The sequence below is a fragment of the Phaseolus vulgaris genome, chromosome 3 (assembly GCF_051622355.1).
Source record: "Phaseolus vulgaris cultivar YP4 chromosome 3, ASM5162235v1, whole genome shotgun sequence".
Lineage (NCBI taxonomy): Eukaryota > Viridiplantae > Streptophyta > Magnoliopsida > Fabales > Fabaceae > Phaseolus > Phaseolus vulgaris.
In genome coordinates this window covers 47,887,126-47,914,745 of record NC_143500.1, presented here as the reverse complement: position 1 = coordinate 47,914,745, position 27,620 = coordinate 47,887,126, and the positions used below count along the sequence as shown (strand labels likewise).

Here is a 27,620-nt window from a genome sequence, read left to right as displayed (position 1 = left end):
TACCACTTTCAATGGTTAGCATCATTTTCATACAACGGGAGCCATTACTTCAAATTTTAATCCCTTTTAGTTTTTATACATATAGTTTTTAATTCTTTACCACATAGACTAAAAAAATTAAAACAATATATATATATATATATATATATAAGAATTGAAAAATGTGATTTTAAGTATAAAGACTAAAATAAAAAATTTGTTTAATTATAAGAACTAAATGAATAATTTAAACTAATTTTTAAAATTAAAACGGAAAGGAGAAACAAACATACCCTTGTTACTCTTTCGTATGCAGTTTAGTGGTTTAAGAGTTTATACATTACCATAAATTCTTTCTTTCTAAGTGATATTTAACGTATTTTTTAAATAATTCAATTTTTAATAATTAATTTAAAATTAAAACTTTATTTAATGTGGTTTATAACTAAATAAAAGTATACAATATTTCCATTAAAATTATATCAAAATTAAGCTTAGTTCTTTTTTCATTGTTGCTACTGGTGAAGTTAAAATTGTATATTAATTACTCAAATTAAGTTTAGATTGAATGATTAAACCGAAATTTAACAGTTAATAATACTTGTAAACGTGTGACAACTGTTTTAGTGTTGTACTTGTCATTCTAACCACGTGTATCATGATTTCATGGTCACTTAATTATTTAATTAAAGATATTGAAAAACTACCATCACTATCGTGATAAACACTATAATAAGTACATTAGGTTTTAAATAAAGAAACCTTAATAATGCAATCTTAGTTAAGTATTTTTTGGTAGATGGTCTTAGTTAAGTTTGGAGCTAAAATAATGCACCTTATCTTTTTCTGGTCAAATTTACCTCCGAGATCTCTCCGCTGCTGTTTAAGGTTCAACCTTTTCTCACCTTAATCCTCTTCTACTATCTATACCATTTTTTTTTCTCCCTTTCATTAATTTCACACAAGAACTAAAAAATTATATATAGAACATCACTTTATATTTAAAAATATATTATATAAGAATTAATAAAAATAAAAAATTAGAAAATTAGAAAAATATAAAAAAAAATGATATTAGAATTCATGTAACAATCAATGTCCATGAATAAAACAAATTTTGCATTTTTGGCTGTTGAAGTGTCATGCCAATTACATCTTGAATGAGTCATGAGACTTCAAATCTATATTTAACTTTTTAAAATAAAATCATGAAGCATTCTTACGCAATTTGACTAATTGAGGATGTGATTGATCATGCTATGATGAACATCGACTTGGCAAGATACAAGTTGATATATAATTATAATGTATTAATGATAAAGATAGTTTATTTTATGTCCAGATAGCATTAGACATTGTTATATTAGTTTTAACAACAATAATGTATAGAACATTATATCGTGCAATACAATTATTTTTGTATAAATTGATAAATATTTTCTCAAGAATTTGTGAATATGTACAAATTAATTTAAGGGTAAATTTGTCGTATTTTATTTTAAAAAAAGTAATTATTTTTCTATTAATTAAGCATCTTGAAGCATATTTAAATTTATTATTTTAATTAATTATTGATATACATAATTTTTAATATATTTATCTTAAAATTTATTGTTTTTTAATATTCACCTAAATTAACATAATATAAACTTTGCACTACAACCCAAAAGTTTGTGACTGCATGTGTACTTAAATGATTGCTAGATTAGCAAGCAGATCTGAAGATTTTGGGTAGGTTTAAGTGGTTTCCCATGTTAAATTTTAATAGTTATGACAATGTCATGTGGACCCATGATCCAATTGCAATCATTAAATTTAATAAACTTCTTCTGCAACAGAGTTGATGTATTATTAGTAAATTGTAATACTCTTTTAAGATTTTGCAGACCCTATTTATTAGAAAATGCTTACTACTATATCGTTTTCATGTTATGATTAAGGAATTAAAAGATAAGTTTCTTTCATTGAACTATGTATTTAGCAATTATCTATTTATTTATTCCTGATAAATTAAATAATAGGATCAATAAATATAAATGGTTAAAGTATTATCAAGAATAAATAAGTAGATAATTTTAGTTGGAAGTAATAAATTGTTTTATTTTTTTTCAAATGTATTCTTATCATTAATTATTTTGTTAGTGTTTATTAGTGCAATCATTCAATTTTAATTATATTAAAAAAATAATAAATTATCAAATTATACGTAATTATTGTAAGCAATATTGTATCCAATTATATGTAATTAATTTAATAATAATAGAATCTTATGATAAAGTATTTCTGCCTAATTATATATATATTTTTCTATAAATGGAGTGATACATACATAAGGGAATAAAATCATAAGAGAATCAAAACATTTTTTTCTTCTTAAGATACAATTTTCTTGTAAATTATGAGTATTTCAGTGTAACAAAAGTATAATTCAGACTATATTAACTATGGGATCTTATAAAAAAATATAACTTTGAGTATTATAAAAAAAATTACTAGTAAAAAGATCCTTCTTTTAACTAATTAATCACATGTATCTTTAGAGAAATGGTTAAGCATTTATGTTAACAAATTTGTTTTTAAAAGATAAAATTGCATCACTTCTCAACCTGAACAAAATAAGTCCAAATGGCGAGAATCTCGTTTAAACCAAAAAATTATTAGTTGTTGAAGATATGCACCCACAAGTATCCAAAATAAACGAAATAATGAACAAATAGACATTTAGTAATTAACAATAATAATCTTATACAGAAGTGATCATCACTATCCGACATAACAATATAAAATAAATGTGCCAACATTGTTTTTCAATGAAACTGTACCGTGTTCACAAAACGAAAGAGGAACGAAAGAGGTAATAGTCAAATCCTCTAAAAAACCCTCTTTAGAACACAACAGATGTAGAGATTTGAAAATGCCACTAACGTAGCTAATCAATCACCTACACAAAAAACTGTGGAGAAAAAAATGAAAACAAGGCATCATCTTGAACTCTACAGCAAAACAGACCCAACTAAACTAAGGTACGCTGGAGGAGACTCTTGCAGTCGCAGGCCATTGATATGTTACTCCCAAATCCAGAAGATAGACTAGGGAAAAAGAAAGCACTGCGATAAAAAAAAACTCTTTTTATTAAGCTCTTTTCCTGTAGTGAAGGATGCACGACAACAAATTAATGTAGCTACATCAGTGGATGCTTGAACTGGTTAATTGGTCCCTATGAAAGCTGCCTCAAACACTGACTTAAGTTTCTTATGAGATCTTTTGCAGTCAAGCAGTAGTCCTTGTCCATCTGCAAGAAACACACAAGTTTGATCAATTAGTGAAAATGTGTCAAGTCTGAAAATTCTATTTGAATACTTTGCTAGCACAGTGTGCTACCTAGTGCGGAGAAAATTTCTTTAAAGATTGAAGTTAGTATATTCACCTTAGCAACAATAGTTATGTCAAGAGTGTTATTCCCAAAGGGCAAAAAGCTGCTACTCTGAACTGTGAGATTATGCTTCTCTAATTCCCTTAGTATAGCAGCTGCTCGTCCACTGTGTTTGTCACAGTGGAGCCTGACGAGTACCTCTTTACCAGAAATTCTTGCTTCGATTTCGGGGAGTGACTGGTTGGAGTTTTCATCGGAGTAGGAGCTATCATCTCTGGTGAAGACAACAGATCTCTTCACGAACACTGCAGATTCAACTGTTTTATCCACAGTTTGTTCCTCCAGGATCTTTACCCGTTCTTGTAGTTGTTTCACGTACTTTATAGCATCTTCTAGGACGGTAGCCTTGTCCATCTGCATGCAAACATTCATTGTTTAATAACAAAGAATATTCCCGTACAACATGATACCAATTATGCATAGCCGATTGAAATCAAATTGTTTCTGCATGCAGAATTAAAATTAAGATTAGTGACAGTAATCTGTCACTAAAATTTACTTATCCCATAATTATAGTGAAAAAATAAATAACTTTTCATCCCTAAATTTTGTCCCTAGACAATTGATATTTAGTAGTTAACTGCACCCAGTTAAAGTAGAAGATATGTATTTCAGGTGTTCAAGGTTTCAAATCACAGCCACAATATTCCGGAGGTTTCAGTAACCATAACTATAACTGCATCAGCCACGTTTGTTCATAATTTTCTATGATTACAGTAATTGCAAAAGCATTTACTGTGTGTGTTTGACATGTCGAGATCATGCATGAAATTTAATCCATCATACACCTAGTAATTTGTACGAAGTCCTAAGTTAAAAACTTGCTGCCGCCATCGTATAAAAAAAGAAGAAAATCACGCACGAAGTTTTACAAATGGTACCTTCTTGAGTCCAGGGACTAAAGCCGAAAGAGCAATGAACCTCTGGCTGAGCTTTTCCCTTCGTTTTCTTTCGGCTATGACGTGATCTTGAGCTTGGGTTGGGTTTCTAGCCATTGTGACTGCAGCCTTTTTCTCTTCCTTATCATAGCCTAGAAAACAATCGTTGTCATAGGAACTTTGAGAAGCCACAGCTGCAAAATCCAGGCTCTCACCATACCCAATTTCAATTTTAGGCTTCTTCAGTAGTTTTGCAGCATCGAGTTTGTAGAATTGTTGGGATTGTTGGGAAGAAACAGAAGAAGCATTGGATTTGTCAAAGGAGATGATTTTGGAGGATGAAGAGGAAGCAGCCTTGGGAGCCATCATGTCAGTGCCGTAAGCACTCCAGGTACTCATAGTAGTCTTGGGTTGCTTGGTTGGTCTAGGTGGAGCAACAGAAGTTTCAGCACTTTGAGTGAGGGAAGAGTTTTGTGTGCTTTCGGAGCTCAAGCGCTTGTGAGAGGAAGAACCCTTAGGGGACGCGGAGAAGGACTCAAAGTCAAAATCATCGAGCTGGAATGGAAAGGAATCCATCGGGTATTGATGAAACAAAGTGGGGTCCTCCATTCCCTGTTCATAAAACAAATTGTAAGGTAAGTCTTCAGAGTTTCAGGAATTATATATCTGTGATTAGTTACTTTCCTTCAAATCAAAGGTTATTATATATTGTTGAGTTGAGTACACAGTGTGCTTACAAATTCAGGCAAGTAGATGGTCGATGAGATTTGTGTCATCCTTCACCTCGGTATAGCACACACTGAAAATGAGAACAAAAAGACACGATCAAAACCTGGGGAGAAATATATAGAACCTTAAACTAAATAAAACAACTTAATCGTTCCTATTTAAGATATGATTATCAAGATAAACTGAAATTGAAGTTGAAGCTGAGAATTAAAAAGTCAAATAGAAGTTAGAAGTTGATCTAGTTTTTGGGACGCAGAAATATGAGTTATGAGAAGGAGTTAAGGGATGTGAAAACTTGGTTGATGATGGAGAAATGGGTTGCGAGGAGACAGTGACGTGTTTTGGAAAGAAGACAGAAAAGGTTACCTTGATTGAAGGAAGAAAGGGAGGAGATGGTGAAGTGTTTGTTGTTTTGGAAGTTTAGAGATGGGAGCAACGTTGGAAGAAATAGGTGAAAGTGAGAGTGTTTTATAAAGGGGCACGTCCACGCTTAGTACTCGCTTCTGAAGAGACCGTGTGAATATGTTAATCCCATTTTCTTGGGTTAGTTCATACTGTTTGAAAGTTGGCACTCTGTCTTCACTCACAGCTTGCGATGTTGGTCAAATTCTGGGTTCTTCCATCCCTGCCTTTGTTTGTTGGGTCAGGTTAGCCACGTCAATAATTCGCTCATTGCCAACGTAATAAATAAACCCAAAACACTTAATTGACGTCTGATTCTTTTTATATCATTGCCATTTATCAAACGTGTTATTCCAAATAAACAATTTATCTATCATATTAATTATTCCATACATCAAATTTTACATAATATTTTTCTTTTAGTGCCAAAATTCAAAACCAAATATCATGGAAGGTGTCGATAATATATTAAGATTGTCTAAACAAATCTAAACTACAAAGCATATTGTATTCAAGTGGTCTCTACATCTTGTATTCTAAAGTAAGTTTGATATATATATATATATATAAGATAACTTTTATGTTTTCTGGAATATATAAAGTTAGAAAAATATATTTCTCACATTTAGTTTATCAAGAACTAAGCTTTTCACACAAAGGCTTTTCTAAAGTAAAAGTATAAATTTTATTTTAAAAAAATACATCTTAATGTGGTAACAAGTTTAAGATTTTGATATAATAAGAATATGAATAGTTTTTAAAGATATATAATTGTAAACAATGACCAAGGAGTGTGATGCAATATCATATTGGCTTATTTAAAAAAAAAATACTGAAACGTGATAGAGATATGAGATTTCAAAAGCAATATCTAATGACTGTTTTTAACAATACCATTTTAACATATTTGAAATTGGAACTGTGACGTCAATCCGTATAAATGAAAGAAAGAAGGTTAAAAAATAATATCTATATTCTTTAACTCTTTACTAGAAGCTTATTTTAGTATATCTAAAATTCTGAATTGTTTAAAAATCGAAGTAAAAAATTTGTATTGTAAAAACTTCTACGTTTCACACTTCAAAGCCCATTAGTTTTCTAAAAGTGCTTTCTTTAAGAGCTTTTTGAAATATTTGACTCGTTAGAAGGTGTTAGTGTATTTTCCTAGCAAGTCTTATTATTAGATGTAATGCCTAAAAGTTAATCTTTTTGGAATCCTATACACTCGGATTGTTATTCATATTAGATATATAGAGCTTCTTCGTAAGAGTATATGAAGGAGAAAAATAAGAAAAAAATAAAATAAACTTCTTTGTAAATTATAATTATTTATATATAAATTTAAAAATAAAAATCAAGATAAATTATATAAAAAATTATAACTTTTTTTTTCTTTGAGAAGACTTTAATCTTAGTTGAATGTAGTTTTTGCATAAAAAATAAAATTACTATATTTAGCATTATGGCATAAGAAGAGATGAAAATAGTAAATTTCAATAATATAATTATTTTGAGCAATTTACAAATTTTTTATATAATTAATTTTATTATTGTTTTTTATTAAGTTGAATATTGATTGATTTATTCTTTTACACGTTAGTTTCTTCTAAAACAAATTTCATACGTACAAGTTGTTAATGGAGAAAAATAATAAAAACAAATAAAACATTTAAAAACAATATATAAGAAAAAGATAATAATTACAATTTTAACCATTCTCATATCCCATTTAGGACAATAATTTTTATTATTAAATTAGTACCTTGTAATGAATTACGTTTGATCCATAAAATGAGAACTAAAATTAAAAAACTAAGCCTAAAAACTATTATACTATCATCTAACCTAATGTGTTGTAGAAATTAATAAAATAGGTTGATTATGTGGATCTAACATAGTCAATGGATTCATAATAAAATAATTGAACATCTATGAAATACTACAACACAATAGTTAACAACTTGAAATTAAACTAGATATACTTTGTTTTATAATAAATTATTTAAACATAATTCACACTTTTTTTTCCCTCACATGCCAATTTTCTTATTATTTAGGTGAGGAAATGAATTTTATTTATTTATAATTCTTTCCTTTCTTTGTACCACTACTTTCTTTACATAGTTGATGTAAATATATTAATTAATGGGTTAATAGGGATGATAGGAGTGATATAAGAAGTGACTACTATTAGTCCTTATAGAATAATCGGAGATTCCATGTCAAAAATAAATGTTAAAATTGATATGCGTGTTCCTGTAAAAGAGACTAAATTGACTATGCTATATGTATTCTAAGTTATTTTTAAAAAAATCTTTCTTATAAGGAGTGAAGATTAGTCTAAATCTATAATTTTTTAGCTACAAGCTACTTTGGAATTAATTATAATATTTCAATAATTACGAACTAATTTCTTTCGTATCTATTAGAATTGAATGATAATGTAACTCTTTTGTAATATCTTGATTTATATATGAAAATATATTTTGTTCCTACTTAATTTAGTTTTATGCTTAATGATAACAATATTTTGGTTCTACTTATTTTACCTTGTTTTATAATAATTCCATTCAATATCTTAATTCATTTAGAAATTCATATAACCATTTTTTTTCATGCAAAAAAAAGTTATAGAAATAGTTGATTTTTTAATAAGTGACTTACCTTAAACATAAAAATATATATAAATATATATATATATATATTTTATTAATAAGACTAAATATTTATGGATGATGTGATAATAGATTACATAATAAAATTAACAAATCTTGTTAAAATAAATTAAGATATTATTTTAAGAAGTATATCCGTTTATAAAGTAAGTTTTAAATTTATTTATATAATATAAATTATGAATATGAAATCTCTAATACTAATATTGTAAATGTATATTTTGAATAAAATTTTCATCTCAAATAAAAAATATAGAGCTTAAAAATTCTACATCAGTAAAAGATTGAAAATACTATAAGAAAATAATAAAATATATAAAAAATTTAAAGATAAAAAATAATTAATTACTATAATAACTAAATTATAAATATTACAAAAATTATAAAAAAATTTATTTTTAAATTTGTTTCTATGTTAAATGATTTCTAAATTTAATATACTAAATGAAAAAGTCTTTCATAAGCATTAATAAATTATGATAGTTTAGCCTACATAAGCAAGCTGGAAGTACGGCAGAGTTTGCCTTCACGGCATTATCATACAAAGAATGAAATTGGTCTAATTTAGTTTGTTTAAGTTTTATAAATATTAAATCTAACCATTAAATTAAAATAATTATAAAATATATAATTGAAAAAATATTTAATAGTTTATCCGTTAACTGTATTTTAATGTATAATATATATGAGCAAATTTTGGTTACAAAATTATATAATTACGAATATTTAAATTTATTACAATATATATATATATATATATATATATGAATTAAAAGGAAATTGTAATCCCCGTAAAAAAGAAGAAGCAAGGACCGAACCCCACCCTCTACCATTTTCTTTATTTTTTTCTTTTTCTTTCTTTCTCTTCTTTTTCTTTTCAATTTTTTTCTATATCTTATTTATTTTAAAATCTGATCACGTCATGTTGTAGCTGAGGAATTATGGTACATTTTTATCCGATCAAAATTTCAAACTCATTTTTATTCTAAAGATATTTGTTCTCTGTATTTTTCTATGATTTAATCATCAATTTTAGTGAGGTTAGTTGAAAAAAGTAATCATCTTCACTTATTCTATTATGTATTGAATTTTTGTTCTGTTTGGATAATTTGCATTAGGAACCTATATTTTGAAACTTATCCACATTGTATTCAATTTATCTTTTAGGGATGTTGTTCGTTTATATATTGTGTTATATGTTTATATATTGTTTAAACTTGTAAAAATATTATATTTTGATGGTTTAGTATTTAAGTGTTATTTTTTTTATGTTAAATAAGATTTTAAATATTGTGGATTGCATTTTGAATGATATTGTATGATGAAAATTGTATGGAATTGAATTCATACATTTGGGATAATGTATGGACTAATGTTTGTTTGTGTATTAAGTATTGATGCATATGTGGTAACAGAGATCTCCAAGCTTCACTAATGATCTAAGTCACATAGACTAAGATATTAGGTGGTGGGAAGCTGATGGGAGAATTCATGCAACCGTGACATATGAGATGCACGACTTGGGTAGTATTGAACTTACCCTGATCCTTTCTGTTGGATTCGCTAGTAATCTTTGAATCAAGTGTTAGTCTCTAGTATAACTTACTCAATACGGGTCTTCCGGAAGGCATCCGTTGTTATTTTGTTTGTTGAATACCATGGATGTGTGGATCCATGTGAGATCTATGTGATTTTTATGGTGAAATTTGAAGAAATAATTGAGTAATTAATTCATGTAATTTGGTTTTCTTTTTTGATTTAATTGTGTATATTATAAAATTTTATTTTTACTAGCTTACCCTTACTTTTTTTGTTGTGTTTGAATTGCGATGACGGTACTATGTACACGGGCAGATGATCATGATCATACTGATGCAAAAGAGCTTGTAAGGCTTTAGAGTTTGTTTTGCCTATGAATTGTAAATATTTGTATTTTTATAAGCACTAATCATGCATTATGAATGTTTTGAAAAACTCTATGCTTGTATAGAAACCTATAGAACTTGTATTATAATAATTTAAGATATTGTCTGGAGTGTTAAAAAATCACATAGTTTAGTAATCAAAATTATAAAATTTGTATTCTAAAATCAACTTGGAAAATAAAATATATAAAAGGACGTGTATCGGTATAAATAAAGAAAGAAAATATATGTTAGACACAAAGAATTATATACTGTGTGATGGTTTAAAAAAACAAATATAATTAAATATATAAAAATTATTAATATTAATAGTGTAAGTTGTTAAGTAGGTGTAGAAAAAGTTGAATATTAAGGTATCAAAGTTCATAAATGAGAAAAAAAGTGAAGATACTTTAACATCATCAAATTAAAAATATTCACTTCACATCCTTAAATAATAATATTTATTTTATTTTTTAATTTAAAACTCAAATATATATTATTATATTATTAAAGTGGGTTGTGTAGTGTATGTATTTTTTTAAAGTGTCAAACAAAAACTTTCCATGAAAACAAGGTGAGATATGTGATTGCGTTGTTGCATTAAAAGAACACGTGAATAACATGCATTTGACTTGGGGTGTCTTTTTTTGTTTCCAGTTGACCGGCGAATATCCTGGCAAAATCTTCCAGCTATCTCCTTTACTTTCGTGTTTCAATTATCCTTAATTTACTGTTTTTTAAGACAGATCAATTTCTTGTGGGCACATGTTTTAAGGAACTCCAAATGCATTAATTTTACTAAGCATTATCAAGTGAATTACTAAATTTTCAGGATATCGTTTTGCAATACATTTTTTCCTTTCTAATTGTAAGATATTGCTTTGTTTTTATAAAAAAATTAACTATCCCAGGCACTAATCAAAATATGAATAACTATTTTAATTTTTAATTAATTAATGTTATGAATTATATATTTCTCCTTTTTATGAACAATGAAAATTTTAAAAGTTTAATTATTATTATTGTTGTTCTATCTTCATACATTAATTATTTGATGGTAATTTTTAAAATTAATACAATTACATATAAATTTAATATTATTAATTCAATTAACCAACAAACCTTTCTTCATATTTCCATGAAAATAGAAAAAAAAAATTGTCGAAATTAAGAAAATAAAAAATTCATAAGAACTAAAAGACAAACAAATTCAAAGACAGAAAATGACATATATTCCAAGATGATATTTAAACATTAGAGTAAAATTGAATTATAAATAACTTGAAAAATAAAATAAAAACTTGACTAGCATTAACTGTTTTCTCTCTTCTAGTATAACTATCTTACTTCCTCTTTTAAGAGATACAACATTTTTTAAGAATTGTTTCCAATCGCATTTCACCTTTAAAATCTATTTTGGGGTTAGATTTTTTTTTATCACCTCATATTTTCACTACACGAAAATTATGAAATAAAAACTAATTTTTAGTGACAAAAAATAATTAGTTATTGTAGTGACTAAATTAGAGATATTGTAGAGACTAAATTTTTTTTATTTCTAGATTAATTTCTATTATTGTTAAATGGTTTCTAAATTGATATCTAATTAGCAACCAAAGTTTTTGCTACCAAATTTAGAAACTAAATAATTGGTAGTTAAAACCTTGGTAGCTAATTAGTTACTAATTTAGAAACTATTTAACAATAATAAAAACTAATTTAGAAATAAATATGTTTTTTGGTTTTTACAATGGTTTATTATTATAACTAATTACTTTGGTGTCTAAAAATTGGTTTCTATTTCATAATTTTCTTGTAGTGTTTGTATCTCATTCAACTTTAAAAACCCTTATCATCGATTTGGAAAATTGAAATATTTATTTGAGAATAATTTTTCATTTCTTAAAATCTCCGTAGTGACATTTAAAAAAAAAATATTTGTTCACATAAAAAAGTTTTACAGAATTTAAAAGACTATGTATGAATGTTATTAATTATGATATATTATATTTTTCTAAAAGATTTTTATGATTAAGCTTTTGTGCGTTGATTTTTAGTGATTTATACTCTAAGAATTTAAAATATTATAAGAGTTAACAAAAATTTACACTGTAATATAAAAAATATGCATTATTTGATAAATTTCTTTAATGTCATTTTTAATTGAATATTTTTTAATTTTTAATAAATAACAAATAATTTATTTATTTATTTAATAAAATAAATAATTAAACAAATTTCCTGTATTTTAAAATAACTAATTAGTTTCTTATTTAAAAAAACGGTTATATAATTTTAAAAAAAATTATATATAAATATATATTAAATCATATAAATTTTTCATTAATTAATCATACAAATAATGAAAACTATAAAAATAAAAAAATTTATATATTTTAATAATACACATGTGACTAATAATAATAATGATAAAGATTTAGTTTAATCAATAAAAAAATTCAATATTAATATTTAATTATTTTTAACTTCATTTGTTTTGTATTAATCACTACCCATCAACGTCTTCTTGTTTCGACTTTTGGGTTTAAACACATATGTTTAAAATGATGTTGCAATACTGGATAATAAAATTCGTCTATATATTGGTTGAATTGAAAATTATACGTAGTATACATCACATAAATGTATATAGTCTTGAAAAAGAAGAGAAAAGAAACTATATAAGAGAACAAAATGCCTGACAACTAGTAGAAAAGAGAGATTAGTCAAAGTTTAGTTTATGTCAATTTTATATATCTCATTAGTCAAAGCGCAACACGAAATCCATTCATTTTTTTAGAAAATAATTCATTAAAATTTGTTTATTTTCAATTATAATAGACTTTTTATAAGTTGTAGAAAACCTTAATGATACTATTATAATTTATTACATTCCTTGAAAAAATATTAATGATCCTAATTAAATATCACCAAATTTATTTATATCATTTAAAACCATTACTGGAATATAATGTATTTTTATATTAAAATTACTTTCAAAATTACTATAAAAAATTATTAAATATAAACTAATATTAAAGATAAAACATAATTAGTTGTTATATACTAAATTAAATACTATTTTAGAAACTAAAAAAATTATTAATATTTAAATTATTTTTTATTATTGATAAATAATTTTTAAATTAATATATAATTAATTATCAAAATTTTAATTACTAAATTTAAAATATATATAATTAATAATTAAAATTAATATATAAAAACTATTTTTTAAATATGAATTTAATTAAAAATAATTAAATTTATAAGAAACTTAAAATTTATTAAATATTTTTTTATGTAAATACAAGTAAAAAATGATAATACAAAAGTAATAACCAAGTAATCCAAGTTAATAATCAAACTTACAAACTCAACTAGAAATATATAAAAAAAATCAATAAAATACATTTTTAATAAAACAATTAAAAATATTTAAATTTATCGTACATTTACAATTTAATTAAGTTTTTAAAAATTATATATTAAGTGAACTAGATTAAATTCAATCAGAAAGTTTATGAAATGAATACAAATAGATCATACCAACAAAATATTAATTACTTTTGTGAAACTGTGAAAAGTAGAAATAAGAAAAAAAGTTGTGAAATTGTTTTGGATCTAGAAGCATTGACAAAGATTGAACAGTAAAGTAACAGTAACAGTAGGATTCCAGACATGTGATAACTGTATATGCTTGTTGACCCAAAGTACCTGCCGTTGCGAACGGATCATCCCATCTCACTCTCCCTCCCATCAATCGGGAATTGCAACATCTTCTTCAACAACTATTTTCTTTACCCTTTTAAACATCCATTAATTACTACTATTTTTCTTCCTCCATCCCAACTCCAACTGTGTTTACACGTTCATCATTCTGGAGTTTAATTAAATAATTAATTAAGCTTATCAACGAATCAGGAAATGCTGATTTTCCGCTCCTAATTAGCACCTACATATTTTAATTAACCTTCACTGTACCCTTCTGGTTGACAATGTATGTCCACAATAGTAAACAAACTCCTTCTTTTTTACATCTTTCTCTGCGAATCTTTGGTTGCTCTCAAACACGTTTGTCTTTTTCGCTTTCTTTTTCTTGCCCACTTTTCTTTTCTGTATTTTGTTGACAGGTACTCAAATGTTAAAATAAACGCACTTTTGACTCTGAGATTGACAACCACTTCTTTGTTTGAGACCGGAGAAATTGTAAACACTAAAGGCATGCATGGGACATTATCGTTGATTTTGGTAATTTCCAGAGGAGTTATGGGACGAAAAAGGAAGCAGAAGTTATGGGTACGGAAGGTGCAGGGTCCCGCAACATATCTATTATTAAATCTTTTGTTCTTGATTTTTAAGGTCCAAAAGTACGGTAGCGGTGTACGACAATGAGGAGTAGGTGAAATGAAAAAATGTGGGAAAGATGCGTGACACCGCGTAGTAGCAAAACAAGGTCAAGCATGGAGTGCTCAAGATCTTCCACTCGCTTCTGTTGTGTTTTGTGACTATTGTCCAAGAAACCATGAACCAAAAAAACATGGCAATTTTCTGGGCACTTTTTTCATACTCCAGGGTTGATTAGCTTTTCGGTGAGAGTGACAAAGGACTTAAGGTAGGGACAAAAATAAATAACAGAACTGTAAGTAAAAAAAAGTAGGTATGTGTACCTAGGATAAACTGTTTAATGTTATTTAATTTTTTAAACTTTTTTTCTTTACTGATTTGTTTGGATGAGTTTGTGCCCTGTTTATGTGGATTTGTGAATTGAGAAATTATGGACAGTAGTTCTTTTGATGGGGTGAATTGAGGTGATTTAGGAAGAAAGAAAAGGGAGAGGGGAAGGAGGGAGGACCCCTCTCTCTCAAGAGTGTGAAGATTTATGTGGAAATGTAGTTTATTATGTCCAATTAAAACGTTGCCCCCTACATGCGTTGAAGGTGGAGGTGGTTTGTGTTGAAATTTCATGACATTATTTGGTCATGACCAATTAACAATAATTTTGTAATTGGTCATAAATAGAAATCCATGAGTTGAGAATGCTTTGCATTTTGACAGTCTACATAGCATAATTTGGTGTTAAATGAAATTACAAATATTATTCTCTTTATCTTATAATAATAATTACATAAATATATATACTTTCAATTATAAACATTATTCGATATTTGAATCCAATTTTAGAAATATATCAATAAACATAAATATCTAAATTTTTTTTTTTTTAACTAAAAAAAGTTTCAATCTCAGAGATATTGCAGTCAATTAATAAAAATACAATTTTTTTTACATTTTAGCCATATCAATCAATCATATTATTTATAATTTTTTTCACTCAAATCTATTCACATTATTTTTCATTGATCATCCTTATCAAACTATTTCGATAGTGATGACAACAACCTCTTAATATTTTATATATATTATATTAATTTAATTATAAATTAATTAATTTAGCCATACATCTTGGTTATATTTATTTATTTCTTAATTTCAATATAATTTTTAAATGTTTAGTATCATACTTTTAATAAATAAAACAAAAATAAACTTTAAAGTCTTTTTGATTGGGAGTAAATAAAGAAAGTGAGTGAAAACATGTGAGAAATAAAATAAAAATTAAAAGTGATTTATTAAAGAGAAATATAAAAAACTGAAAGAGGGATAAAGTGAAGAATGAAAGTAGATAAGTTGAAAAGTAGTTTACATTCCACCATTTTCAATAATATTTTCATCGTGTACACTACACTAAACTTGAAATGTTCAATAATATTTTCAATAAAATAAATTAAGCCAATTAGATTTTATTGGATCAAATTTTATTATTTTCTTGCAATCCAAAAAAAAATAAAAAAATGAATTGATTCAATTTGGAATGGGATCTTTGAATATACAAATCAGCAAAATTATGTTAAAAAAAGGTACGTTATTCTAACTAAAAATTCATATATAATTTTGTTGTAATTAACTTACATTAAGTAAATAATTATATAAAGAATCCATAATTAATGTTTAATTAAAAAATAATTTATGTTACTGGTTTGGTGCAGGTTTATTAAATTTGTAAATAAAAAATTTAATACTCAACTTTCTGTCTTGCTTGTTGTCGTTGTATCAGCCCAACTTTTTCTCTTAATCCTCCTTTATCACGTGCAAATTCATGACATTCCTCCAAAATGTTATATTTTATTCTATAATATTTTATATTTATTATCATTACTACATTTTTCTTTTTAAAAACTTCAAAAAAAGTATAAACTTTTTGAATTTGTGTAGCAATTGACTTTGGACAATGATTCTTGCTCTGGTCACTGTGTTCGGATGCATAAATAACAATGCAGTAATACTATTTTTTATGCACAGGTTTCGATAGATTTTTTACAAAAAAAAAAGTAAAAATATAAAATAAAATCAATGATGGCTTAAAAGAAATGGAAATATGTTATAATAATTGTTACCAAAAATATTAAAATATAATATTCCAAAAAAAAAACATCCATTAACATCAGAAACAAACTAAAGGTTCAGATTAATACTTCGTAAAATTGATTAGAAACTCTCTCTATTACATAAATCCTTTAATATTTAAAAACTAAATCTCATTTTAAAATAATTTAACTATAATACACTAATAGTAAAATAATTTTTCATTCAATTATAATTATCATGTAAGTTAAAATTGTGGAGTTTTATAATAATTATTTTTAAAATCATATCTAAATATTTATAATTAACTGATTGTGTAATTTTTTTTGAAAGTGTATAAACACGAAACTCCGTTTTTAGATGAATAGAAAGACATAATATAAAATAAATAATATTATATTTCATCATTTAAATTATTTGGCACAGAATAAAAGTTAATAAAACGTGATCGAATACTTTTTTTTCTAATTTAGGAATATAAGATTAAGTATTATTCTAGAAGAAAATATCCAAACAATATTAGATCTTATCAAATTGAACTAGGTTAATTATTGAAATGGTTAAAGTTTTTCCTAAACATGGGAAATTATATAATTAATTTATATTCTATATTCCTACACTATCTATAATATTCTATTAAATATACATATATAATATAATACATTTAATCCAAAACTAAGTGAATGAATTAGTCCTTAATCTCAATATTTTATTCTATTTTAGGCTCATGTAAGTGAGTAATAGGTACATATTAATTATTTCTTTTTTGAAATGTATTTTTAAGTATTGCAGTTTTCTCTCTCTTAATTAATATATATTACTTTTATATTGATTTTGAAAAATAAAATTTATTTCATTAAATTCACTTAAACAAATTATTGAAACCATTTTATTTTTATAAGATATGGGAAATTACACGGCCCAATGTATCCCTGAAAAGGAATTTTCACGTGTTCTGAAGTAAAATGATAAGAATTTATAGTACATATTATCTTACTCCAAAGCCATCAAAGTTAATTTATAATTGGGGATATTTTCTCTTACATTCCATAAAAAATCATACTTACTTTCTTCATTCCGAAATGAAAAAAATAAAATAATGAGAGGGATAAATATTAATGGGGTGTTAACAGTAGAAATTTATATGAAGTGATCTTGATGGGTCCTTTGTTTTTGTTAGTATTGTTGGGCCTAGGTAGCTTTGTTTTGAATAGATGAGGGTAACTTCTTTCTGCTTCCATATTTTCCACCTGCTCCTTGTACTTCCAAAAATACTGAAATTACTCTTTGAAATGGTTTGTTTTCTCAGTTAGTTCTCATTTTTTTTTAATTCTGTAATATGAAATTTGGAAACATTTCAGATTATAAATTTGAGAAGTTAAAATTTATAATATTTTGTATTTCATAATACAAAATTTATATATCAAAATATATAATTTAGACTACAAAATTTTAATATAAGATTATGTAATTTAAAGTATAATATATTCTATTATGGATTGTATAATAAAAATGTAAATCTTGTATTTCAAATTTCACATAGAAAATAATTTTTGTATTTTAAATTATACAATTTAAAATATAAATTTTGTACTTTAAATTTGATAATTAAAAATTTAAATTTATATTTTAGATTGTAAAATTTGAAATAAATAATCTGATGTTGAAAGTACATATATGCTGGAGAAAAACATGAAACTGCCATAGATGAGCTCCTTAGCTCGGTCACCACGGTCTTTTTTATATTTTATCAGATGTGAAATTTTGTGCCCACAAAATTTCTGTATCTTTCTCCTGGTTTTAAGCCACATTGCTGAAAACGAACAAGTTGGTATAATTTATTACTAAGTACAATATTTGTCTTTAACTTAGCATAATTTTTTTTATCAGATGTTGTTGTAATGTGAAGAAAGAAGGAATTGATCAACACCACCCTAAAAAAATACCAACGGTATTGAAGCATAAAAAAAGTATATGTTCATAAAAAGTTAATTAATAGCCGTACTAAAACTAAACTAGTGACTAAAATTACCATATAAGTATAATACATGGATATTAGATGACTAAAATTTTGGGAAAAATAGTGCAGATTTTTTTTTATTTTATTTGAAGGAATACTTTTACGCATAAAATTGTAATATTAGTTTTTCATTGCAATTATTAAGCAAGAAGTCCTTCTATAATTTTTTATTAAAAAAATGGAGGTTTAATTATTTTAGAATAACACGATCTCACACCAATTCTTCCTCATCAAAAGATCAAGTAAGTTCTATTATAAATTGTTAAAACAACTAGCTCCTTCACTTAGTACATGATTACCTGAAATTATACATTATAACTGTTGGCCATATTCGTGAATTCAATAATAAAAGTATTTATTATTTATTTTATTTCATATTATGAGATTAATAAAGGGATATGTTAGAAGGGTATAAACTTTTTTAGGGCAAATTATTTTTTGTGGAGTTTGAAAACTAATTGCACTATTTCGTGAAAACATGTGACAAATAGTACTAAAAGCATGATATCATGTGTTGGTTGACACGAAGTAGATGTCCTTGATCATGACTCCTTGGTTCTTTTGATATGGAGGCATCAATATACTCAATCAATTTTCTAAAGCTGTTCAACACATGAAATTTTCAGTTGTGACAGGAGAATATACCATCAAATAGATTGAGACAAAACCATTAACAAAGATAGCACGCAAAAAGTTAAAAATGTTCTTCCAAAAAAGTATCATATGCCGATTGAGGATCTACACATTTTGTGTTCAACAATGAGATCCAATTTTTGAAGTGTTAAAGGACTCTACACCAACCGCAGAATGAAGATGATATTCATGTAGATGATTAGGAGGAAGTGGAAAATAAGATAATCTTGATGGAAATGAAATAAAGTTTGATCAAACTTAGTGGGTAGTTTAGAGAGTATGTTCGTACCACAAAAGACTACATTTGACATTATATATATGATATTTTTTTATGAGATTTTTATATTAATTAGATATAAAGATATTTTATAGTATACAAATGTAAATCTTTATAAAATTAAGTTAAAATTTAACTTTTTAATAAATTCATCCTATTTTTTTTAACCTTTTTTAAGTCGAAATAGATTTATGTATCAATCTAAACATGTTAAGAGAAAAAAAGAAAGATTGCAAGAGTATGAGTTTGTCTCTAAAGAAAATACTAGTCAAAATAAAACACTAAAAGTCCCGAGACTATGACGAGTTCAACCAAACCATGTATTTGAGATAATACACCTATTGGGAGCAAGACAATAAATGCTTTAACAATTTGAAATTACAATTCAACTTTTTTTTTTAATTATAAGTGTAAGTGTAAGCAAATCATGAAATAAAAACTAATTTTAGAAACAAAAATAATTAGTTGTCATAGTGACTAAATTAGAGAACATTTTAAAAATTAAAAAAAAAAAAGTTTCTAAATAGGTATCTTATTAGCTACCAAGGTTTTTGCTACCAAATTTAGAATCTAAATAATTGGTAGTTAAAACCTTCGTAACTAATTAGATACCAATTTAGAAACTATTTAATAATAATATAAACTAATTTAGAAACCATTTTTTTTAGTTTCTAAAACGGGGCTGGCCGCGCGGCCCACTGGTAAAAAGTGCAGGACTGGCTCACCTTTTCAATCCGCTAACTCGCGGCCCGCGCAGGTCAGCAGCGGGGTGGGCTGGCCTGCAAACCCGCAAACCAAAAAAAAATTGACTTTGGCAGTATGGAGTACATGTTTTGTTTTTCTTCATTTTTCATTTTGGCGTAGAAAATTACAAGGGTCATTGGAGTTATAATTTCCTTAAGACTCCTTTTTGGTCTAGTTTTAGGGATGAAAATACATATATGATATTTTTAATGTAATTTGAAATAAATAATAGTGGATATGTTAGGTAGTGAGTAAGTCAAGAATATTGAAAGATTGATACTTAGATTATCTAACATTCAATTAATGTTTATTACTGTATTAATCCTAGTGCCTTTGCTTTTTATGACAATTTTTCAAGAGAAAAAAAATCATTGAATTCCTAAAAAAAAAAGATTTGAATGCGAGCCAACCCTTATGCGGAGCGGGACAGAAAGTCTAGCCCGCACTCACTTTGCGGAGCAGGCCAAGTGCAGGACGGTCTATGCGGAGAGGGCTGACCCGCTTTGCCATTCCTAGTCACTATAACAACTAATTATTTTTTGTATCTAAAATTAGTTTTTATTTCATTATTTTCTTGTAGTGTATGTAGGTTATATTTACTAATATGTTTTTTCTAATGTTGTGGAACTTGACTTTTTTTTTTGTTTGGTTAAGTGGTTTTGGTTAACTTGTTTTGGTTTGTTAATTTAATATGGTTTAATGTCAACCCCATAAAATCGACTCATAAGGTTGAGATTTGCACCCACTATATACAATGAAAAGTTTTAATCTCTAGTCGATGTGAGATCTCCAAAAGTATACCTGGTTAACAAATATTAGTAAATAAATCTTGTTTTTGGGGTAGCTCAATTTGTTTACGTTGACTTTGGATTAGGTGGATTTTGGTTGGTACTGTTTTAGCCATGCTAATTTGCTTTAGATTATTAGTTACTTTTCTCTTATATTGTTTTGATAATCTGATAAAGGTAATGATCTTCAACAATGTTTTAACTTAATGAATTTTAGTCATGCTAATTCAAAACAACCATCACTGTTTGACCAATAATAACGACTATAATTTCTAAATGGTTTCAACATGTTTATTAACAATTTATCATTAATAGAAAATACAGAATAATAAGAAAAAGATAAAACAAAAAGGGATTTTTTTTTCTCTATTGATTTCTAAAGAACTAAGATAATGTATTTATATTGAAGTAATAATTGAGAGTAAAAACATAAATTGTGTAAAGAATATATATTAGATTACAAAAGTTTGTGGAGATTCTATAAGATCAATTTTAGGTGTCTCCTCGTCATTGCAACAACCAGAAATTGATTTAGTCACCACCTAGATGTACAAAATGCCTTCTTACATGATATATTGCATGAAATTAGTTACATGGACTTGTCATCGGGCATCATCGACAGGGAAAAACATTGTAAGTTGACTCAACAAATCCCTTTATGGTCTCAAACAGGCATCCCGAACATGGTTTTCAACATTTTCTCATGTGATTAAAAACTTAGGATTTCAACCGTCCATTACTCCCTATTCAGAAGATAGAATAACTCATCATTTACTGCCATGTTAATTTATGTGGATGATATTTTTTGACAGGAAATCATTTGAGAGAAATTCAACGTGTTAAAGACCGTCTATTACAATTATGCATTAAAGATATTAGAGACTTAAAATATTTTCTAGGGATTGAATTTTCCTATTCCAAAGCTGGTATTTACATGTCCCAAAGAAAATATATGCTTGATATTTTGCAGGATACGGGACTCACAGGTTCTCGTCAAAACAAATTTCCAATGGAGCAATACCTAAAACTCACACTAGACGAAGAAGAGTTATTAAAGGATCCAGTCAAATACAGACGACTGATATGCCTCACAATTACTCAGCCTGACATAACATTTTCGATTCGGACCCTAAGTCAATATATACAGACTACATCAAAGGATCACCGAGACAAGTATTACTATTGTCATCCTAGAATAATCTGACATTGATAGCTTATTGTGACTCAGACTGGGGAGATTTCAACAGTCCAATACTCCCTATTCAGAAGATAGAATAACTCATCATTTACTGCCCTGTTAATTTATGTGGATGATATTCTTTTGACAGAAATGATTTGATAGAAATTCAGCGTGTTAAAGACTGTCTATCATTAAAGATCTTAGAGACTTAAAATATTTTCTAGAGATTGAATTTTCCTATTCCAAAGCTGGTACATGTCCCACGCTTGATATTTTGCAGGTGCTCGTCCAAACAAATTTCCAATGAAGCAATACCTAAAACTCACACTACACGATGGAGGGTTATTAAAGGATCCAGTCAAATACAGGCGACTCGTGGGACGACTGATATGCCTCACGATTACTCAGCCTGACATAGCATTTTCGGTTCGGACCCTAAGTCAATATATACAGACTAGGATGATCGGGACAAGGATTGTTATTGCCATCCTAGAACAATCTGACATTGATAGCTTATTGCGATTCAGACTGGGGAGGTTGTCAGACAACTCAGATATCAGTATCTGGGTATTGCATTTTTCTTGATTATTCTATTATCTCTCATGGAAGTAAAAAAAACAGACAAACGTATCAAGATCATCAGCGGAAGCAGAATACCACGCCATGACCAATACTTGTTTGATGATAGTTTGGTTGCGATATCTGTTGTAGGATTTAAAGGTGTCATGTAACTTGTCAGTTCAACTTTTTTGTGACAATCAAACAACATTACATATAACCCAGTATTTCATGAACGCAGAATACACATTGAGATAGACTGCCACATTGTGCGAGAAAAATTACAAGCCAGATAATCAGTCCTTCATATGTACTGACACAGTATATTTATATTTTTAAACGAAGGCACTGGACAAAGAACAGTTTTTGACGTTACGACACAAGTTGGGTTCAAAACACTTCACCTACCAACTTGAGCGAGTATTAAGGAAATTAATAATGATCAAATTATATGTAATTATGTATGCAACATTGTACGATATTGTATCCAATTATATGCAATTAATTTAATAATTATAGGATCCTACCTAATTAGATTGTAATTTGGAGAGAGAAACTCCTACACTATATATAAAAACATATTCTTTCTTCTTATATCTACGATTATGTCAATTATGTGTAAATGTGAAACACCTATAAGTAAGTTTCGACTTAAGTCTTTGAGTTATCTATACTAAACACATTATCTAATTATGTAAGAGAGAGTTCATTTGGTTGAATAAATTTGATCTAATAAAAAAAAACTCGTAAATGAGTTCAATTAAATCGAGTTATGTGATCAAATATCTGAATCAATAAACAACATTCCTTCTCATCATATGAACTATTTTATATTAAGTTTTTTCTCATCTCTCTTTATTCTATCTTTATCACCTTTACAAATAATTTTACTCCAAGTATTAGCTAGTTATAGAATCAAAATAGAAATGTTTCATTTAATAATGTAAAATCTATTCTTAAGGAATATTATGTTTTTATTTCATTGTTAGGTCAAGACTATTTAAAAGATAACCAACCTTTTCAACCATTTTCAATTCATCAATCTAAACCACTCATTAAATATTACGATATCCAACAACATTCACATGATGGCTCACCAGTGGACCAGAGATTCCTTTGTGCACCAAGCTACGTGCGATGAAACAAGCTCTTCGCTATTTAAAACTTAATTTGGTAAAACATGGGAAGTGGTCCCCTTTGTTGGTCTTTAACCACTACACCAGTCGTACTACTGAAATCCCAGTTCAAAAAACTAGTAGCGAAAAGTAATATAATTCTACAACTTCTCTTACTGCATTCAAGTCAGTTCAAAACACTAGTAGAGAAAAATAATATAATTCTACAAGTTTGCTGAGTAGCTGTTTGTTATTTAGTAATGATGAATAAAATTTCAACAAGCAACTTATTTATGATAAGACTAGATTAAAATTACTAAAATTAAAGGACATGGTTTAGTATCAAGTATCGTGAATATTAGGTACTAAATAGGAAATAACAGTTATGAAGAGCGAAAACAAAATAGTAAGGGAAGTTATAAAATGCATAGTTTCCGAGGCTACGAGCCTTTTGCGACAAGTTAAATCCCATTTTCCCATAATGGACCACGCTGCTTTATTGTTCGTCCGCTACGCCATTACCTCTCTCTCTAACCGGTTCAGCTTAGTGCATGTACCAACTGATTCTAGTTATCTTTATTTCTAAGTTCTATATATGAAAGCTTACAACAAAGATTACATTTACTAGGATATTTAATACACTGAATTCCTGGTCCTTACTGCAGCCAACTATTGTGCATTGTCATACTCATCCTCTACATAAACTGCATCAGTCCTACTCTCAGATTTCCAGCCAGTTCCTTCACGCTCATCTTGAATTCATCCTCCATCTGCCATCAATTTAAACAAACCAACGCTCATTAACATTCACACCTATCTTTTGTGAAATTTCAGACATCTTTCTGAAAAATCCATTAAGGTTCTTTAACCTTGTGCAATTATTTTTAATAATAACAATAATAAAGTACCTCGGCCACGATGGTTGTGTCGAGAACTGAGGAACCGAAAGATAAGGCGCTGCTATTGATGACTGAGAGATGAAGTTTCTCTATCTCTCTAAAAATGTTCACCAGCACTACCTTTTCTTTCTCGCAGAGGATTCGAATCAGCACGTTCTTCTTTGACACCCTTGCTTCTACTTCTGGCAGTGACAGATTTGTTTTGGATGAGGGGTCATCAGAATTTCCCAACTCACAGGAATTTGACGAAGTGTCTGAGACATCCTCGTCCGCAGTAGCACAAACCTGAGATTTCTTCCCTCGCATCACCGGTTCCTGGCTTTTCCTTTTGCCCTGCTCCTCCATCACTTTTACTTTTTCCTTCAGCTCCTTCACGTACCTTATAGCTTCCCCCAATACAGATACCTTGTCCATCTTCAAACAAATTACCATTCTTTAGTACCATAATACAATATGTATTTACCTGTTTGAGTAATATGATTTCAAAACATTAAATGGTTATTTCACTACAAAGAAAAAGTGAACCTTTTTGAGGTCTGGAATAAGGGCTGAGAGGGCTATGAACTGCTGGCTAATTTTTTCTCTCCTCATTCTCTCGGCGATTATGTGATCTTGTGTGTGATGAGAAGATCTGGCTGATGAGCCCGTCTTCTTGCTCTCCTGAGTAACACGTTTTGGTTCATTCTTTGAAGGCAGAGCTATCCCACGATTAACCTTGGTTTCTGGCTTTACAAGCGATTCAACCTTTGCTGTTGGTGGATTTGTGTTGTCAAAGGAAAGAATATAGGAGGAGGGTGTGGAAGCTTTCTTTTGTGAGAGTTGGTCTGTTTTGGCAGAGTTTGAAGTGCATGTCTTCTTGAGTAACTTCAAAGGCCTCTCTTCTATGCCACTCTCAGTGACTGAAGAGTGACTCTCCTGGGAAAATGAACTCTGCGGGTTCTCTTCTAAAGCAGTGGCTATATCACAAGGAGATGCTAAACTTCCAATCATATCCTCCACCTTTATGTCTGATTGACTGATGAAACTGTAATCATCTGGTTCCTGGAACAATGTAGTGAAAATTAAGCAAAAAGTTCAAGCATGTAAGCATTAATAATAACAATAGTTATAATAATATGACTTTACCATATCGCAGAGCCAACTAGTCCATGATTCCTCCATTGAGGTCATGGTATTGCAAATTTTATTTCAGTTTCTGCAAGCACGATGAGAGTACTAATGATCCTGAAAGTAGGAAGTAAAACAAATGCTGGTCATGTAAATATTCTTTCGTTCATATATACCTTCAAAGAGAAACACGAGATCTCAATTACCTCTTCTAGCAATAGCTGAATGGTTGAACGCGAACCCAATTTAGGGAAAAAAATCACAAGTTGGGTCGTTTAGATTTATAGAGGGTAGCACCCCATCAGCACGCATGCGCAGATTCTACAATTTTCAGACATAGTTTATTACGTGTCCAAAACTGCTTGTTCCACATGCTAATTTACCAATATGTCTGAGCTTGAGTCTTTTGACACCTTAACCTGTTCAGGGTGAATCACCCAAAGAATAATGCTACCCATACACATTTTACCTACATGCACATTTTACCTGCATGTCATTTTTGTACCTACGATATTTTACTCTGTGGTTAGTTATTATTTAAACTTTTTTTGTGGTTAATTATTATTATTATTATTTTTTTATCTCCGTATTACGATTAATCATTAAATTTATATTTGAAATATTATTTATTTTGGATACTAGAATTCAACTAAGATTTTGTTATTAAAAGTGTATCGGAATTTAAGAAAGTAAGTTATATTTAAATTACATTCAATTAAGATGAGTGAACAAAGTTTTCTCTTTTGGAACCGTTTTTTCATTCTTCCAAGACAAAAGAGAGTTGTTTCTTAAATAACTTTTTTATACATATGAGGTATTATGCATTTTAGAATTTATATATTTGTCACTAAATATTTTAAAAGATTAAGAAATGAAGCTCTATTTAAATTATCATTTATTTCAAATTTTAAGTAATGTGAAATTATTTATCTATTAGAACAAGTTTAACTAGTCAAGAAAAATGATGATTTGTTTTTATAGTCATTTTCTCATTCTCGCATAGTTAATGTTCTGAGCTTAAATTTATGAAGATAGAATTATTTAGATAAATAATCACATATAACACATTGTCCAACCTTAAAACTTTGTTACATATTTATCCTGAAAAGACACATAAAAAAATTAAAGAAAAAAATATTTATTTAAATTGATTTTAATCTCTAACTTGTTAAAGATGTTATTAGTTTACTTTTATATTAAAAATACAGTACTATAATATATGTTTGATATTATAGTTAATCAGAAAAAACATATTTATTATCAGGATGTGCATTAGGTTTGAATATTAAATAATTTAAAAGTTATTATTAGCAATTTCTTATTGACATAAAATATGTTTTAAGGTGCCGAAAAAACAGGATTTTTGTACAAAACAATTTAAGTTCTTAATTAAAAAAATATTCTTTGTCACCTATTAAAGTCACGAGTGTGATGAAAGTCATCACTCACATGGCACTAGGGATAAACTAGTTTATATATATATATATATATATAAGAATTAAACAAAAAAATGTTATTATATTACAAAATTTAAAAATAATATATTTATATACACATAAAACATTTTTTGTTACAAGTCATGTGAAGATTAAAGAAAATGACAACAAATATTATAATTAAAATGTCAATTTAAAAAAAACATTGTATTTGCGTGAACCTCCAACACATTAAATCTCTGTAATTTTCCTGAAGGATTCCGATTTTACAATTAACTTAAGAGAAGCAGAAGTGATGAAAAAATATATATAAAAAAAAGTGAATTATATACGTGATGTGTGATTTGTCTAATCTAAGTACGCATTTACTTTTTCTTATTTTATTTTTTTTATATATATTTTTCACTGTATAACTCTTGTTGTATTCATAATTG

General features: G+C 27.5%; 2 protein-coding genes across 2 annotated transcripts; both read right to left on the bottom strand.

Moving 5' to 3' along the window:
- Positions 1–2,685: 2,685 nt before the first annotated feature.
- On the bottom strand, positions 2,686–5,511 carry LOC137808187 (transcription factor bHLH18). The gene is made up of 5 exons (XM_068609170.2): positions 5,386–5,511; positions 5,028–5,089; positions 4,294–4,902; positions 3,407–3,766; positions 2,686–3,271 (listed from the first exon to the last, which is right to left on the bottom strand). Exons 2-5 carry the CDS (start codon positions 5,064–5,066, stop codon positions 3,197–3,199), a joined length of 1,083 nt encoding a protein of 360 aa, XP_068465271.1. The 5' UTR covers positions 5,067–5,089; positions 5,386–5,511; the 3' UTR covers positions 2,686–3,196.
- Positions 5,512–24,079: 18,568 nt separating this feature from the next.
- On the bottom strand, positions 24,080–26,084 carry LOC137808186 (transcription factor bHLH18). Its single transcript, XM_068609169.2, has 5 exons — positions 25,957–26,084; positions 25,769–25,867; positions 25,169–25,684; positions 24,653–25,057; positions 24,080–24,514 (listed from the first exon to the last, which is right to left on the bottom strand). The coding sequence occupies exons 2-5, from the start codon at positions 25,811–25,813 to the stop codon at positions 24,440–24,442; spliced, it is 1,041 nt and encodes a 346-aa protein (XP_068465270.1). The 5' UTR covers positions 25,814–25,867; positions 25,957–26,084; the 3' UTR covers positions 24,080–24,439.
- Positions 26,085–27,620: the final 1,536 nt, after the last annotated feature.

What these genes read in the sequence shown, in the direction of transcription:
- LOC137808187 (XM_068609170.2), bottom strand. Translation starts at nt 5,066, where the DNA reads ATGACACAAATCTCATCGACCATCTACTTGCCTGAATTT. An exon ending in CCATCTACTTGCCTGAATTT is followed by an intron (nt 4,903 to 5,027) that starts GTAAGCACACTG and finishes TTTTATGAACAG; the next exon opens with GGAATGGAGGACCCCACTTT. An exon ending in ACATAACTATTGTTGCTAAG is followed by an intron (nt 3,272 to 3,406) that starts GTGAATATACTA and finishes TGTTTCTTGCAG; the next exon opens with ATGGACAAGGACTACTGCTT.
- LOC137808186 (XM_068609169.2), bottom strand. Translation starts at nt 25,813, where the DNA reads ATGACCTCAATGGAGGAATCATGGACTAGTTGGCTCTGCGATATG. An exon ending in CTAGTTGGCTCTGCGATATG is followed by an intron (nt 25,685 to 25,768) that starts GTAAAGTCATAT and finishes ACATTGTTCCAG; the next exon opens with GAACCAGATGATTACAGTTT. An exon ending in TTATTCCAGACCTCAAAAAG is followed by an intron (nt 25,058 to 25,168) that starts GTTCACTTTTTC and finishes ATTTGTTTGAAG; the next exon opens with ATGGACAAGGTATCTGTATT.